Raw genomic sequence first — 15,874 nt, forward strand, 5'->3', positions numbered from 1 at the left:
CTCAAGTTTAGTTCTATGATTGTTAACCTGAATCTTAGTCTTTAGCTATTTTCTGGTATCCTTCCTCTTTTTTTTTCTTTTTTTTTTTAGAAAAGTGCAGCTTTTAAAATAGATGATAGGGGAAAGCTGACAGTCACTGTGGAGTGCATGGTTCGGAATGATGCATCTTTGAAGGAAGTTAGGGCATCCCGATAGAGAGATTGCAATAAATGCTAAAGTGGATCAGGTACCTTTAAGTAAAAGGTAGACTGTACAGAAAGATTCCAAATTACCCCAGTCAACTGATATGCAGGTTATTAACACAAACAAAAAACATACTTTGAAATGTCTGAATATGAATGCTAGAAGTCTAAAAAATAATTAAGAGTGTATAGCACTGAATGAAGAGATAGATATAATTGGCATCTCAGAGACCTGGTAGAAGGTGATACCAGGGTACAAATTATATCAAAATGATAGTATGGATCAAATTGGGGGAGGGGGGAGGTCATTGAGTCAAACAGGGTAAATGTTCTGCAGGAAACAAAATGCAGTGTTGAATCATTATGAATAGAAATTCCAGGTGAAAAGAGGAATAAAATAGCAATGGGGATATATTACCATCCACCTGGCCAGAATGAACAAATGGACAATGAAATGTTAACAGAAATGAGGGAATCTAGCAAAATCAGCAGCACAGTAATAATGGATTATTTCAATTACTCCAGTATTGACTGGGTAAATGTCACATCAGGACATGCTAGAGAGTTTAAGTTCTAGATGAAATAAATGACTGTTTCATGGAGCAGCTGGTACAAGAACCAACAAGAAGGGAAACTATTTTAGACCTAGTCCTTAGTAGAACACAGAATTCTGGAGGGAATGCATTAAAGAAATCTACTGTGACAGCATTTAAATTTCAAAAAGGTGACTATGTCAAAACAGGGAAAATGGTTAGGAAAAAACTGAAAGGAGCAACTGCAAAGGTTGAGAGTTTAGCTCAGGCATGGACATTGTTTAAAAATACTATGTTGGAAGCCCAGACCAGATGTATTCCATGCATTAGAAAAGGTGGAAGGAAGCCTAAATGACTACTAGCACGATTAAAAGGTGAGGTAGGAAAGGCTATAAATAGCCAAAAGAGCATCTTTCAAAAAATAGAAAAAGGATCCAAATGAAGGAAACAGAATAAGCACTGGCAAGTCAGGTACAAAGCATTGATAAGGAAGGCAAAGAGAGAATTTGAAAACAAGCTTGCTGTGGAAGCAAAAACTCATAATAAAAACTTTTTCAGGTACTTTCAAGGTAAAAAAAACTTGCAAGGAAGTCAGAAGGGGCACTTAGGGATGAGAACGCATAGCAGAGATATTAAATTAATTCTTTGCTTCTATATTCACTGAGGGAGATGTAAGAGATATACCCATATACACACATCCAAAGAAGTGCAAGAAATTAAGCAAGGTCCAATTCAATTCATAAGTCCAGTAGTTTTATTTATTTATTTATTTAAGGTTTTTCACAAACCAGCAACTCCATTGCTCATCTTGTCAAAATAAAGTTCTCATTAGGGTCCCCTACTATTGGAAATTTGTAAACTATCAGTAACATTGTCTATGGTACCTGAAGACTGGAGGATTGCCAATGTAATACCAATTTTTTAAAAAGGGTCAAGGGGAACCCTAATGAGAACTGTATTTTGACAAGATGAACAATGGAATTGCCGGTTTGTGAAAAACCTTAAATAAAACTACTGGACTTACGAATTGAATTGGACCTTGCTTAATTTCATTTACATTTACATTTTATATTTATTAAAATTTATTGATCGCCTATCACAAAATAGGCCTAGGCGATGAACAAAAAATACATACATAATAAAAACAATAATAAACACACACTTTAGTCAAAAAATTTTAGTTTCACAGAAACTGAGGGAAAAATACTACCAAATAATGGTATCTGTGTCCCTAAATCAAGTTATTTATTATTCATCAGTTGACATTAACGAAAGCTCATAGCAATTACTCTTCTCACATTATTCTCATTTTTCAAATAACCATATTCTCACAATCTTTTCACTGAAAACTGAATTATACATACTTCAGGCTGAGTAAAAACTCTTTAAATTCTAATTTAAATCTTTTAACATCATCCAAAGACCTCAATTCCACAGGAATGAGATTCCACTGAGTAGGAGCTGCTATGGAAAAAGAGGTCTCCCTCGTACTAAACAACTTAGCATATCGAACTGAAGGGATCTCTAAAAGATTCAATTGAGAAGGTCTCAAACATCTTACAGGTTTATAAATCCGTAATAATGCATTAAGCCAATATGAAGAATCTGAAGCAAGAAGCTTATAGACTATCATGCCAATTTTAAAGACAATACTCTCGGTAACTGGCAGCCAATTAAGCCTACATAAAGTAGGCTTTAGATGTAGATGTGTGTATATTGAATTTTTGGAGTGCAATTTCTTCTGCTCCAATTTTTATATTAGAGATATACCCATGCCAGAAATGATATGCAAAGGTGATGATTCAGAGGAACTGAAACAAATCTCAGTGAACCTGGCAGATGTACCAGGGCAAAATTACAAACAAGAGTAGCAAATCACCTGGACCAAATGGTATACATCCCAGAATACTGAAAGAACTGAGAAATGAAATTGCGGACCTACTATTGGAAACTTGTAAACTATCAGTAACATTGTCTACGGTACCTGAAGACCGGAGGGTTGCCAATGTAATACCAATTTTTAAAAAGGGGTCAAGGGGTGATCCAGATAATTACAGACCGATGAGTCTAATGTTTATGCCAGGCAAAATGGTAGAAACTATCATAAAGAACAAAATTGCTGAACATATTGCTAGACATAGTTTAATGGGGAAAAGCCAACATGGATTTAGCCAAGGGAAGTCCTGCCTCACAAATTTGCTATAATTGAGCCCATAAATAAACATGTGCATAAAGGTGAGCCAGCTGATTTATGCCCAAATTTTAAAAGGCCTGCACACATAAAAATTGGGGGTTATGTACATGACCAGGCCTTACGCGTACAGCGAGCATTTTAGAAAAGGCCCGGCCATGCGTGTAGCCCCCAAGACGCGCACAAGTACCAGGCTTGCTAAAAGGGATGGGGTCTGGGCGGGGAGGCGGGACAGGACAGCGCCATTAGATGCTGTCCCGGGCTGGCGCGCTGAGTTTATGTCTTCTCCACAGGAGTAGTAAGTGTCAAAACAAAATATTGGGGTTGGGGAGGAGAGGGGAAGAGGGAGGAAGGATAGGGTTAGGGTTAGGAAAGTTCCCTCCCAGTCTGCACCTGGAAGGGAACTGGGAAAAAGGCTGATCGTGTCGACTTGCATAATTGAAAAATCTCCCCCCTTTCGCACGCAAATGGGGCACCCATTTGCACATGTGTGCAGGCGGATATCATATTTTATAACATGCATGTAGCGATGCGCACATGTTATAAAATCGGTGTGTCCATGTGTGCGCACTGGGAATCGTGCGCATATAGATGCACGCTGGTTTGAAAATCGATCCCATGGTATATCTGGATTTCCAGAAAGCATTTGACAAAGTCCCTCATGAGATACTTCTTAAGAAATTAAAAAGTCATGGGATAGGTGGCAGTGGCCTATTGTGGATTGAGAACAGGTTAAAAGATAGAAAACAGAGAGTAGGGCTAAATGGTAAATTTCCCATTGGAGAAAAGTAAATAGTGGAGTGCCCCAGGGACCATTGCTTTTTAATATATTTATAAACAACCTGGAAATGGGAGCAACGAGTGAAGTGATCAAATTTGCCAATGACACAAAATTATTCAAAGTTGTTAAATCACAAATCATTGTGAGAAACTGCAAGAGGACCTTGCAAAACTGGGAGACTTGGCATGCAAATGGCAAATGAAGTTGAATGTGGACAAGTGCAAAGTGATGCGTTTGGAAAAGAGTAACCCAAATGATAGCTGTACAATGCAAGGTTCCACATTAGTCACCATTCAGGAAAAGGATCTAGGTGTCATCGTTTATAATACATTGAAACCTTCTGCACAGTGTGCAGCAGCAGGCATAAAGCAAATAAAATGCTAGGGATTATTAGAAAAGGAATGGAACTCAAATAGAGAATATCATAAAACCTTTGGGTCGCTCCATGGTGTGACCTTATCTTGAATATTGTGTGAGTTCTGGTCACCATTTCTCCAAAAGATATAGCAGAAATAGAAAAGGTACAGAGAAGGGCAACCAAAATAATAAAGGGAATGGAAAGATTTCCCTATGAGGAAAGGCTAAAGAGGTTAGGACTCTTCACCATGGAGGTTGAGAGGAAATATGATAGAGGGCTATAAAACAATGAGTGGAGTAGAACAAGTAAACATGATTCAGTTGTTTATTCTTTCAAAAAGTACAAAGACCTGGGGACACACATTGAAGTTACTAAGTTGTACATTTAAAACTAAGAGAAAATATTTTTTTTACTCAATGCATAATTAAGCTCTGGAATTTTTTGCCAGAAGATGTGGTGAAAGCTGTTAGTTTAGCTGCATTTAAAAAAGGATTAGACAAGGTTCTGGAGGAAAAGTCCATAAACCATTATTTAGGTGGAGTTGCAGAAATCCACTGCTTATCCCTGGATAAGCAACATGAATCTATCTACCCTTAAGAAACAGGATACTGGACTTGATGGACGTTTGGTCTGACCAGTATGCCAATCTTATCTTATCTTATTGTCAAGTATCCCCTCCTGAGGAATACGTTCATTTCCCTCTTACTATGTCTTTGCTTCCTTCTCTAAAGTTCTTGAACAGACTGTACACCATAATCAACATTCTTAACTGTGGATTGGCCTCCCTCAAGCCACTTTATGAGCCCTACAGATGATTCAAATGCTGCAGTTCGAGATCTTACAGGTGCAATAATATATGACCATATTACTCCAATATTACAGTCCCTACATTGGCTGCCCATCCAAATACACATTCTTTATGTTTGCTTCATAATATCAATAACCCTTGGATTACTGCTACATTAAAACTTTATATTCCCTCTTGAGCACTCGGTCAAATCAGAACCTTCTCAACGTTCCATCCCTGCGCTTAGTACATCTGACAGAAACCCGTGAAAAAACTTTCTCCATCTCTGGACCCATTTTTTTGGAACTCCCTGCCACCTGAACTGCATTTCACGATAGATCACAAGTTGTTTAAAAAAGCTTTGAAAACATTCCTTTTTGAAAAAGCTTTTGATTATTAATTTCTCCTATTCATCTTTCATTTGCAAGCCCAGGCTACACTAGCATCATAATTTTTGTATATGGTCGGTTTGCATCAGTGCAAACTCCGTGGGTACTTTTACCTGCAGGGTTTGCTCCATTAATCAAAGCAAAGTCACATGAGTAGTTTTGTTTTGATTATTGTTCCTTGAAGAAATACCCAGAGTGATTTGTACATACTTTTTTTCTGTGGGTACATTTTCCTGCCAAAACAGCACATGTAGTTTTGATAATCCAAAAGTATGCATGTTGTTGACTCCTCTGACCTAATCCCCTACCTGCAAGAATGCCTCCACCAGGTGCAGGTAAAACTATGCCCACTGTTGAACACAGGGCCAATGCAAGGGTATTAGGTGCCTTAGGTGAAACTTGCAGACTGCAGCCCCTCCCCTTCCCCCAGTCACACCCTCCTCAAACACAATTAAAAATTAATCATGTATTCATTTATGATAATTTTACATAAAAAAGAACATTCAAAATACAGTTTTCTAAGGTAAAAAACATCGCTTACAACATGTATAAATATATTTACATGCACTGCTGTGATGCCAACCAGAAAACCCTGCAGAAAAAAGTAAAAAGGACACTTGGAATTGGTATTAGGCCTATTTTAATATGTGTTGGGTGTGGGATTGGCCCTCAGAAAGCCATGAATAAACTGTAGTACAATTTCAATAAAGTGTATCTCCCATACAGGACTAATTGCCATTACTCAAACAGTAACAATCTAACTATGAAAAAGCAATACTGAATTATACCAGGTCCTAAAAAAAACAATAATGCTTCCTTTTAGGAAAATGAACAAGCCAGGCTGCAACAGATCTCTACACAGAAACTACAGGAGAAAGCTTACCTCGATCACACATTTAGAACACAGACTGACCCTCACCAAATACACAATAAAGACACCATAAACTATAAACAGAAATGTGTAGTTAAAAATTAACTGGAAACTACAAGAAGCAAGACTCTACATGCAAGGCAACAATGGAAAAACAGAAACATTACCATTCGTCATAAAACAAACAATACAATCAAGAAATAAGCATTATCAATACAGTAAAACCATACTAATAAAAAGAATATTTCAAAATAGTTGGCAAATAGAACAACATCTAGTAATTTAAAAGTCATACAAAATACCAACAGATTACTGAAATATAGTAGACACATCATACAGCACCAAATAATTAAAATTAATAAGATTAAAAATCTCCTGCTGTCTATACCTGGGATTTTTTGATTTCCAGATGCCCTGAGATTGTCGTGGATTAGCAAGGGGAGAGAAGAGGGGTTGTTGCTCACAAACTTTCTCTTATCTCTCCTATATACACACATGCTTACACACACACACACACTCAGACATGCTCTCTCTCATACATACACAGATATATGCGTGTTCTCTCTCATGCATACGCACACCAACATGCTCTCTCTCATATCCACACACACACACACACACACACACAAAGATTCGGTCTCTCATACATACATACACACACACACACACACACACACAGACATGCTCTCTTATACATACACACTCTCAGACATGCTGTCTCTCTCGTACATACATACACAGAGACACAGGCATGCCCTCTGTCTCTCATATATACACACAGAGACATGCTCTCTCTCTCACATAATACATACACACATAGGCTCTCTCTCACTGCCTTTCCCTCAGAAGCATAAGGCTAACAGCAACAGCCTCCTCCTTCAGCCCCCCGTGGCTTATGGTGCTCGTCCTCTTTCTTCAGGCCTGCGGGGGCTGTCCCTTCTGTTCCAACTGAACAGGGACCGGCCGATGTTACCTCTTCCGGAGTGGGTGGAGGCCGCGCTGCTTGGCTGCTGCTGCTTGTTCGGGCCCCGGGCTGTGCCGTTTCTCCTTGCTCCCTCTCGCTCCTGCTGCTCTTCACTGCTGCACAGGCTTGGGGCTGATACAGATGTTCTTCTGCCTCTGCTAGCAACTGCATGGCCTCTCTTTCTCCCCACCCATGCGGGACAGAGCAGTGGTGCTTTCTCTTCTGTGCAGTGAGGGAGTGAGACCTTGCCTTTGCTGTCCCCTAACCAGTGGCACTCTAGGCGGCCGCCTAGTGCTTCCACCGGCCCTGGATGAACAATGCACATACTTTAACCCACCTAGTGGGTGGACAGTTTTCAAAAAATGGGTAAAACATGCTTTACCCGTGGAAATGATTTTTAAAAATTGCCCTCCCTGTTTATCCCCATAAGGTAATTTTGCTCATTCTCCTTTTACCTATTTTGAGAAACATATTTAAGATGCACTATAGAGGTCTCGGATCCTCGCTGTATTGCTCTGAATCGGATCCAACTTAATCTGTGCAAGTGGGTGGGTGGCATGTCCCTGATTGCCTTTCTGTTTTCTTAAAAAGTAAATGATAGTGAAGATGACGTTTAAAAAATGGGACATCTGTCAGTGCCCATTGCATCACATTTCCCCCAAATATCAGAGAGACCAAGTCTGGCCACAGGAAGGTTGTGTGACTTGCTCAAGGTCGTGGTGGAAGGAGAACTGAATCCAAGCTCTTCGCTCTAACCCCTAAGTTACCCTGCTGCCCTCCATTACTGAATCCAAGAATCATGACTGTGATGGGAAATCTGTTAATTTTTCATTCTTTTTAAACATCTAAATAAAGGTTGACATTTATTTTTCCAAATTGGCCTCCCCATATTATTCCTCACTTCTCTCCCTTCCGTTTCAAAAACGTGGTCATTATTTTAGCTGTTTAGATCTGTATTCCACTAGGGTTTGTAAGGAGGAAAGCAAGTGAAATAATTTGTCTCTTAGCTTTTTTAAACCTTATATTAAAATCCATCCATGCTCTGTGAGCCTCTTGTGTGCTCCAGATTAAAATTTAATACCAAATTGACAAAAACAATAAAATGTTTGCTCAGCAAAAGCAAAGACATCTCTGGGTTCTTTGTGCTATTCCTTAAATTAATAGAGAATTAATTGTGTGCTGCTACTGCAGATTTCCTTCTTGTGGGGTAAATAAGTGCAAACAATCCAACTGGAAACCAAAGGGAGGTTAGGGGACTCGAGCTGGAACGTGATCGATCAATGTTCAGTTTAGAAAATGAAATGATGCCGACTGGATGCAATAAAATACACTGCCAGGGAAGTAAAGTGAAAGGGAAGCCACAGGGCCTGTGAAAAGGCAGACGCCTTGAAACCGAAAGGTAGGCACCCATTCTGCCTGGAGACAGAGTCGGCGTACATGCGGAGAGATTGTTATTTGCAGAATATTGATATGGAAAGCTTATGCCCAATGGTAGGAGTCCTATTGGATTTTTCTGACCAAGCACAAATTTTATGCAAGCTGACTCGCACTAAAACTCCCAGCTGCCTGGGGGAGATTTATGGGTGCTGACGCTTTCAGTCAACATGAACACTTCTCTCCTACTCTTCCCCCTTTTCTCCCCCCCCCCCCCCCCCCCCCACGGTATATCAGCACACTTGCAAAAAGAAAAAATATTGATCTACCTCAAAGAAACATTCTAGCTACAGAGTTTTGCCAGTTTAGTGCCGTGTTGTCATGAGATATTCTAATTCCCATCCCAGGGCTGTCTGGTGCATATGGCCCTGCAGCATCAGTCTTGTTGGGAGTCTGAAAACCACAGCGCCCAGGTATTTCTGTACCTTTTATTATGAATGGCCCTACATTCAGGCCGAAAAGAAAATGAGAAAAACTACTGGTTCAAAGTGCCCCTAATGACTTTCATTTAGTTGGATGTTCTGGTATGGCTGATCTCTTACCCCCATTCTCTGTGGTGACTCCTGATGGTAGAGGCTGGGACTAGAAGAGCGGTCTAAGAATAGTTGGAAGCAAATGCCCTATTTTAATAAGATTGCCAAGAAACGGAAGAAACAATGTCTGCGTTGTTAATATGATTTCCCAAGTCTTTGTAATGCTGTGCAATAAAACTTTGCCCTCTAAAATGGAAGTTGTAATTTAATACTTTTTCTTTCAATTCTGTTCTTACAGCCTCCTCAGCTGCTGCAAGAAACATCCCCAGCTGGCCCAACCTGGGAAGAACTTTGTTGCCTTGGTAACTGGCCTCTTGGAGAGACTCCTGGATTATAGGGCAGTGATGAATGATGATAACAAAGCGTACTGCATGAGCTGCACTGTCAACCTGCTGGTAAGTGTGAGAGACCTCTCACATTCCTGCACTTACCGGTCCAACACAGAAGGGCGGCCCCTGGTAGACAGACCTCTTGTTCTTGTGCTCCTTGCTGCGTCCTTTCATGACGGGCAGCAGCATTCTGTTAAGAGTCTTCGCATGTCCCTGCACTCCTTTCTCTCTCTCTGTGCTCTTTAGAAAACAGCAGCAGAATAAAAATCTTAACGGCTCAGTTTTCAATTGCCGGCATGTGCAAAAACCGGGCGGTCGGGGTTGGGACGGGGGTGGTGTGGCAGGGGCCGGCTGGGACTGCGGTCATTAGGCCCTGTGTCCTGGGGAAGTGTGCACCAGCAGCTGGCCGGCGCACGGAACTTACTTATTCTATTCAGATGAAGTAAGTTCCAAAAGAAAAATAAAAAAAGTAGGAAGAGGGGTTTTAGGGCTCAGTGATGAGAGGGGAAAAGGGAGGCAGAGCAGGTAGGGAATTAGGGAAGTTCTCTCCCAGTCCACTCCTTTATTGGGGCTTGCATGTGCGTGCCGGTATTGAATTTTTAACATGTGCGTGGCGACGCACGCATGTTATAAAATCAGCGTGTCTGTTATGTTCAAGAGATATAGTAGTACAGTCCTGGGCAATGGGAATTACCCAGAGTGAGACACAGCTGAGAAGATCCGGTAGTGGCCCATGGAGCGGGGTACACCGGGGATCCCCTCTGATGAGTATAGGTACATCAAGAATACAGATCTGGTAGTGGCCCGGGGTGCAGAGTATGTCGAGGATGTCTGTACAGTAGATGTTGAAGAACTGGTAGCGATGCCGGAACCCGTAAGTGGCTCCTGTAGATGGAGTATGTAGGTATTCGGTAGAGCAGGAAAGCTGAATGACTTCTACTGAAGAAAGGCAGTAGTGGCCCGAGGGTCAGGGTATGCCGCGTGGAATCCACAATGCAGTCTGTATAGTAGAAGTCAGTAGAGGTACTCACAGTAGATGGTTCCTGGAGAGAGAGAGAGACCTGAGAAGCAGATCTAGTAGCAGTCAGGCAGGAAGGCCCTCCGAGGAGCGGATAGCCAAGAACGCAGGAGAGCCCCCGAGGAGCGGGTACTCAGAACGTCCGGATGCCAAGACCGAGTGAGGAACAGGAAGTCCTTGAATGTGGAGAATTCAACAAGACTGAACTCCTTGCTAACTTTAAGGAAGGCAAGGGCTGGTCAGATTAAATACACTAGCGGGTTGATGTCATTGGGCGGGGACGCCCCCGAGGTTCCCGCCATAACGTTTTCAAATGAGGCCCTTGCACGCGCATCTAGGTAACTCCGAGTCCAAGATGGCGGTCAGCAGCGCCCACACTGCCCCAGGAATGCTGGAGAGGTCAGTGGGGACTGGCAGAGACCGCCATTCTTCCCAGACTTGATGGAGCAGGGAAAAAAGAGGTGAGCATGAGAGGTCACAGCCATCTTCAACCAACAGGCGTAACAGCGTCTTTTAAAATCCACTTTTAAGGCTCATCTGTTACTACAGCCGGTAATTTAACATTCACTATAGGACATCGGCACTCCTTGGAGAAGCCCTGCCTGGTCCTGCACGCCATGGCTTATTGCACACTACAGAACAGCTTCATTCTGAATCTCTCTTGTTGTTCTTGTAGTTATCAGTATCCTGCCCTGCACTGCTTCTTCTCTAAACTCTTTCCCTTTGGGTTTCAGCGTGGAAGCCACTGTACAGGGCCTCCTGCTTTATTTCCTTCTAGTCTGTCATCCTGCAGCTTCCTGTAATCTCCTTTGCTGTTATGTTGTATTCTTTACTATAAATAAGTCATGTACTGCAATCAGATCAAGTCACATTTGTCACCTTTTTCATTTAAAATGCTTAAAACAAGATACAATAAATCAACAGTAACAATTATGTAATAAATATTACAGAGCAGAAAGTAATAAAACAATCATCAAAATGCAGTAAAATATTGCATAGATAATAAAACATAATAAACACAAATAAAAGTATTAAAAAGCCTAAGACCCAAAAATTATGAACTAGAAACGATCAGTACAGACAGATGAACCTAATGTAGAGACCCCTAAGTCTCCACTATTCCAAACTGTCCCTAGTTTAAGCCCTAAGGGCCTGATTTTAAAAAGCATGTATACGCGTAAAACTGCGTTTTACTCGAGTAAATGCACTTTATTCGACTAAATGGCTTTTGAAAATTGCTATGATAGTATGCCTCATTTACGCGTACAACTCCCTTGAAAATTACAATGTATGTTAGGAAATTCAGTAGAGACAGAGAGAGTTTGCCAGCACCTCCATGGAGGCTTGTCTGGATTGGTGTGTGGTTTCCCATAAAGCATTCTGAGTTGGTGTTTAGGTTTTTGAGTTCCAGTTTTGAAGTTTTCCCCATCTTTGGGCCCCATGGCCTGAAACAGCAGAAATGGCTTTTGATTTTGGAGTTTAGGAGTTTGGAGTGTTAAGTTGGAGGAGTAGTCTGGTGGCTGATCTCTGTTTTAGGTTTTACTGCCTGATCCAAGGGAAGAGACTCTGCCCAGTGCCTGTGCCTAGTGGTCTGGAAGGGACTGTCTTGGAGGAGTCAAGGAGTTTGAAAGAGATTTTGAGAAGAGCTATTTTCCTGAGAATTTTGTTTTTTGGGTTTTCTTTTTTGAACCTGCTCTTACCTGAAGAGAGCAATCACTCCTGCCTTGGGAGATCAGGCTAAGTCTGACACTTCACGCATATCCAGCATAGCTCTCTGCTTCAACGGCAGGGGAGAAAGTCTGACACTTCACGCATATCTAACATAGCTCTCTGCTTCAAGGCAGGGGGGAATGAAGAAACGTGGATCTATATTCAGGCAACAACCAACAAGGACTGAATTACATAGTCTGGATAAACAGATAAACATGGGTGTAGCTTGCTTATTGCGGTGGTTAATACCCCTAACTAATTAAGCTATTTCACTTAGATGCAGTTCCAACACTGCTCTCTACATTAATGGTGGGGGTGGAAGGGAAATAGAATAAAAAAGGTTACTAAGAGCCAAGAGTAACATAAGTATGAGAGAAAAAAAAAAGTGTGAAAGCTTGCTGGGCAGACTGGATGGGCTGTTTGGTCTTCTTCTGCCGTCATTTCTGTGTTTCCATGTTTCTATATATTTATCATATATACCTGTTATCCATAGGCTTCTCTAAACAGTAAGGTCTTTAGCTGTTTCCTAAACTCACATACATCTGTCTCACACTGCATCTGCTCTGGAATAATGTTCTATAATAATGGAGCTGCCATTGAGAAAGCTCTGACCTAAGTTTGCATAAGTTTATATCCTTTTATTGAAGGAATCTTCAATAAATTTGTTCCTGCAGAACGTAAAGTTCTTACAGGGGTATACCAATTAAGTTTAAATTTCAGTGAACGTGATTCCTCAGAAAAAAGCAAATTATGCACTGCAACTAACATCCTAAATTTGATGCAAAACTTTATAGGAAGCCAATGTCGTCATTGGAGAGAAGGAGTTATATGCTCATAACGACTCACCCCACATAAAATGTGAGCAGCTTCATTTTGCAACAATTGTAGGACCTTAATCAGCTAGAATAATAGTTTAAATGACCCAAAACAAGAAATAGCAGAACAGTTCTAAATAAAGTAATGCGTAACAATGATCACAAAGGTTTTAATATCTTCATTTCATAAAAGCATATTTTAGATAAATATCAGACATGAAGGGTCAAGGTTAATGCTGAATCTATAATGACTCCAAGACTATGAATCTCAGACTCTAATGGCAACATTTCATCCTCACAGAAAATTGAGTTAACATTCCAATTAGGCCCCCCTTAACTAACCCATACACTTTGGTCATATGATCATTGAGAACAAGACCATTCTTCCTTAACCATAATTTAATTTGTGTCAGACATTCTTGAAAAGACAATATGGGTACTATTCCTGGTCTATCTCATGTCGGCAGAGAGCCAGCAGCAGCCAAAGAAAGTTGTGCAAAGTTTACCTGAACATTTCACCCAGCAACAGAGGATGCCGACGCAAATTGCTCAAGCCATGCAAGATGCTACAGCCCAAGTGAATTAATTACCTTGCATCCTGTTTAAGATGAAGGCAGGGGAGGTCCCAGAGATCTTTCTAAAAAACTTTAAAAGGAGCACCCGCCTGTCAGGTTGGCCAGAAGTAAACTAGAACATGTACCTGGCAAATTTGCCAAGCAGCCGTTCAAACAGCCAAGCCGGTTAGAAGGGCCACCTGAGTGGAAGTCAAGACAACCATCCTAGAAAGAGCTGGCTATAACTCAGAAACATACTGGCAGGTGTTCCGGCAGGACATTCTGCAGCTCAGGGAAAGTCCCTGAAACCTATTCCATTACCTGAAAGATGCCGGCTAGAAGTGGCTGCCGCAGAGGCAAAGGCCGGCTTCAAGTTAGCTAAACAGGTGCTTCTAGAACAGTTCCTAGATGGGTTTGACCAGCCCATGCAGAATTAGGTTTGTTGACACACAGGTCTCATGTTGGAAAAAGTACTAGAAGTGACGGACGTGTTCCACCAGGCACAATTAGTGCCCAACATGGTACAGAGGCTAGAAAGACAGCCCACACAGCCTCCCTAGCATAGTACTGAGAGTGGAGGACTCCAATGACGAACCTCAGAAGCAGACAGCTCATCTTCTGAAGGAGAGGTCATTTGGCAAGGGACTGCCATTATGAGGGAAGTGAAGTTATGAACGTCAGCTTAGTGACATAGCCAGCACTAGAAGGTAACATCCACTTGGATAAACGTAAATCTCCAAAGCAGGGAAGGTCCTCAAATCAAAGGAAAAAAGGAACTTCGGAGATTCTGGCACAACCCATGAATGAGGTTTTGGATACTTTTTCCTTCTGTGCATTTTGTGCAAGGAATGGATATGAGGAAGGCTGCAGCTCAGATGAAAACGCAGAAAATAAAGAGCCCTTAAGAGGAATGAGTAAAGTCAAAGGGGAGCTCGCCCCGCAGGCATGCTCTTTTTGTCAGACAGAGGACCATTTGGTTGAAGAGTGCCTATGACTTGAAGACATAGAGCGGGAACGCAAGCTGGCAAACAGTGCAAGAATGATCAGGTTGCGGAGGCAGAGCCCAAGAATGAGAATGGAAAATGGGAACACAAATGGATGAACACTGTCGTAAAACTTCTAAACTATAATTTGGTGGATATTTTACATTGGAGTCTTAAGGAATTTGTGATCCGGGTGGAACTTGATGAAGTTCCCACAAAAGCCTTGGTGGATGCAGAGTCTGGCAAGACTCGTTCATGAGGACTTGCTCCAAAAAGAACATATCGACCATAAGAGGAAAGAGACACTTGCCTGTATATATGGGGTCAAACAGAAGTATCCAATCAGTCAAGTCCTGCTAACAACCCTAGCAGGACAAGCCATTATGGAAGCAGGGTTCTTTCCCGAGCTCCCATACCCAGTCATTCCGGAATACATTTGTGCCCAATTTGCAGCTCTGTGGGGTCAGCTCACAGGTAGCCAGGGTAGTCCACCCGGAGGCAGGACATCCTTGAGGAGGAGCCGGAAATTAGCCCAGGCATGACTGGACACTCAACCTGCCAAGGCCGAGCTGAACGGGAGGGTATGTGAGGGTGTATATAAGAAACTTCCTCAGAACACCTTAAAGGACCAGCCACAGCTATCTGGACCAGTTCTCCTTAAGAGCCAACCCAGCAAGGGATTCTGGGCCAGGGAGGATCCTTGCAGTCTTGGATAAGAAGCCTGGGCCTAGAAGGCTGAGGGGGTCCCAGAAAGAAGGCAGGAAGCCCGCCTAAACAAGGATTGCATACATTTGGTTTTGCTTGTATAACCCTGACTAGGATCACCAAGTAATGTGTTGAACATTTCTGGAGGGTTCTAGCTCTCCAGGGTCAGTAAGGAGTGTGTATAGAGGGTTCCTGCTCTCGTAGGGGTCAAATAAAGGACAGAGAGTTCTGCTACTTCAGAGCTCATGCAAACTGCAGGGCTTGTGTACTTCGCACTCATTCTTCCTGTTAGGGGAGGGTAATTATAGGGGGATATGAGAATGGATGCTGGAGAAGGGTTATGTGATGGTATAGATATGGTAGTAATAATAGAAGGTAAATGTCCTCTAAAGGGAGGGGGAGTTATTGAGGAAAGTTTATTTAAGATGCTTTTCCAGGCATCTTGAGAGGAGAAAAAGAGAAGTTTGGGGAGTGTAAAGGCTCCTGGAGTGGGAAGTGTTGTTTCTTTGTAATCTGAGAAGGATTCCTACAGCCATTCAGAAGGAGGAACCCTAAAGTCAGAAGGTACTGTCCTTGCTGGGGAAGCTCCAGGAAAGACATTTTCTGACCTACGCTAACTCAAAAGCCTTGGGGCTAACACGGATTTTGTGTAATTCCCTTAAAAAAAAAAAAAAAAGCTATTTGAAGAAGGTTTCTGCTGATCTGGTTTGAATTTTGGACTGAATTCTGTGACCTGA

At 41.8% G+C, this 15,874-nt stretch overlaps 1 protein-coding gene across 1 annotated transcript in view; it reads left to right on the plus strand.

The window, feature by feature from the left end:
* Window positions 1-15,874, plus strand: part of LOC115087992 (dedicator of cytokinesis protein 2-like) — a 1,829,205-nt gene that overhangs the window by 1,653,697 nt on the left and 159,634 nt on the right. Inside the window, exon 35 of the mRNA XM_029595813.1 lies at window positions 9,262-9,418. Coding sequence (XP_029451673.1) covers window positions 9,262-9,418 — 157 coding nt within the window. The remainder of the gene's footprint in view (window positions 1-9,261; window positions 9,419-15,874) is intronic.

This window comes from Rhinatrema bivittatum, chromosome 1 (genome assembly GCF_901001135.1).
Source record: "Rhinatrema bivittatum chromosome 1, aRhiBiv1.1, whole genome shotgun sequence".
Lineage (NCBI taxonomy): Eukaryota > Metazoa > Chordata > Amphibia > Gymnophiona > Rhinatrematidae > Rhinatrema > Rhinatrema bivittatum.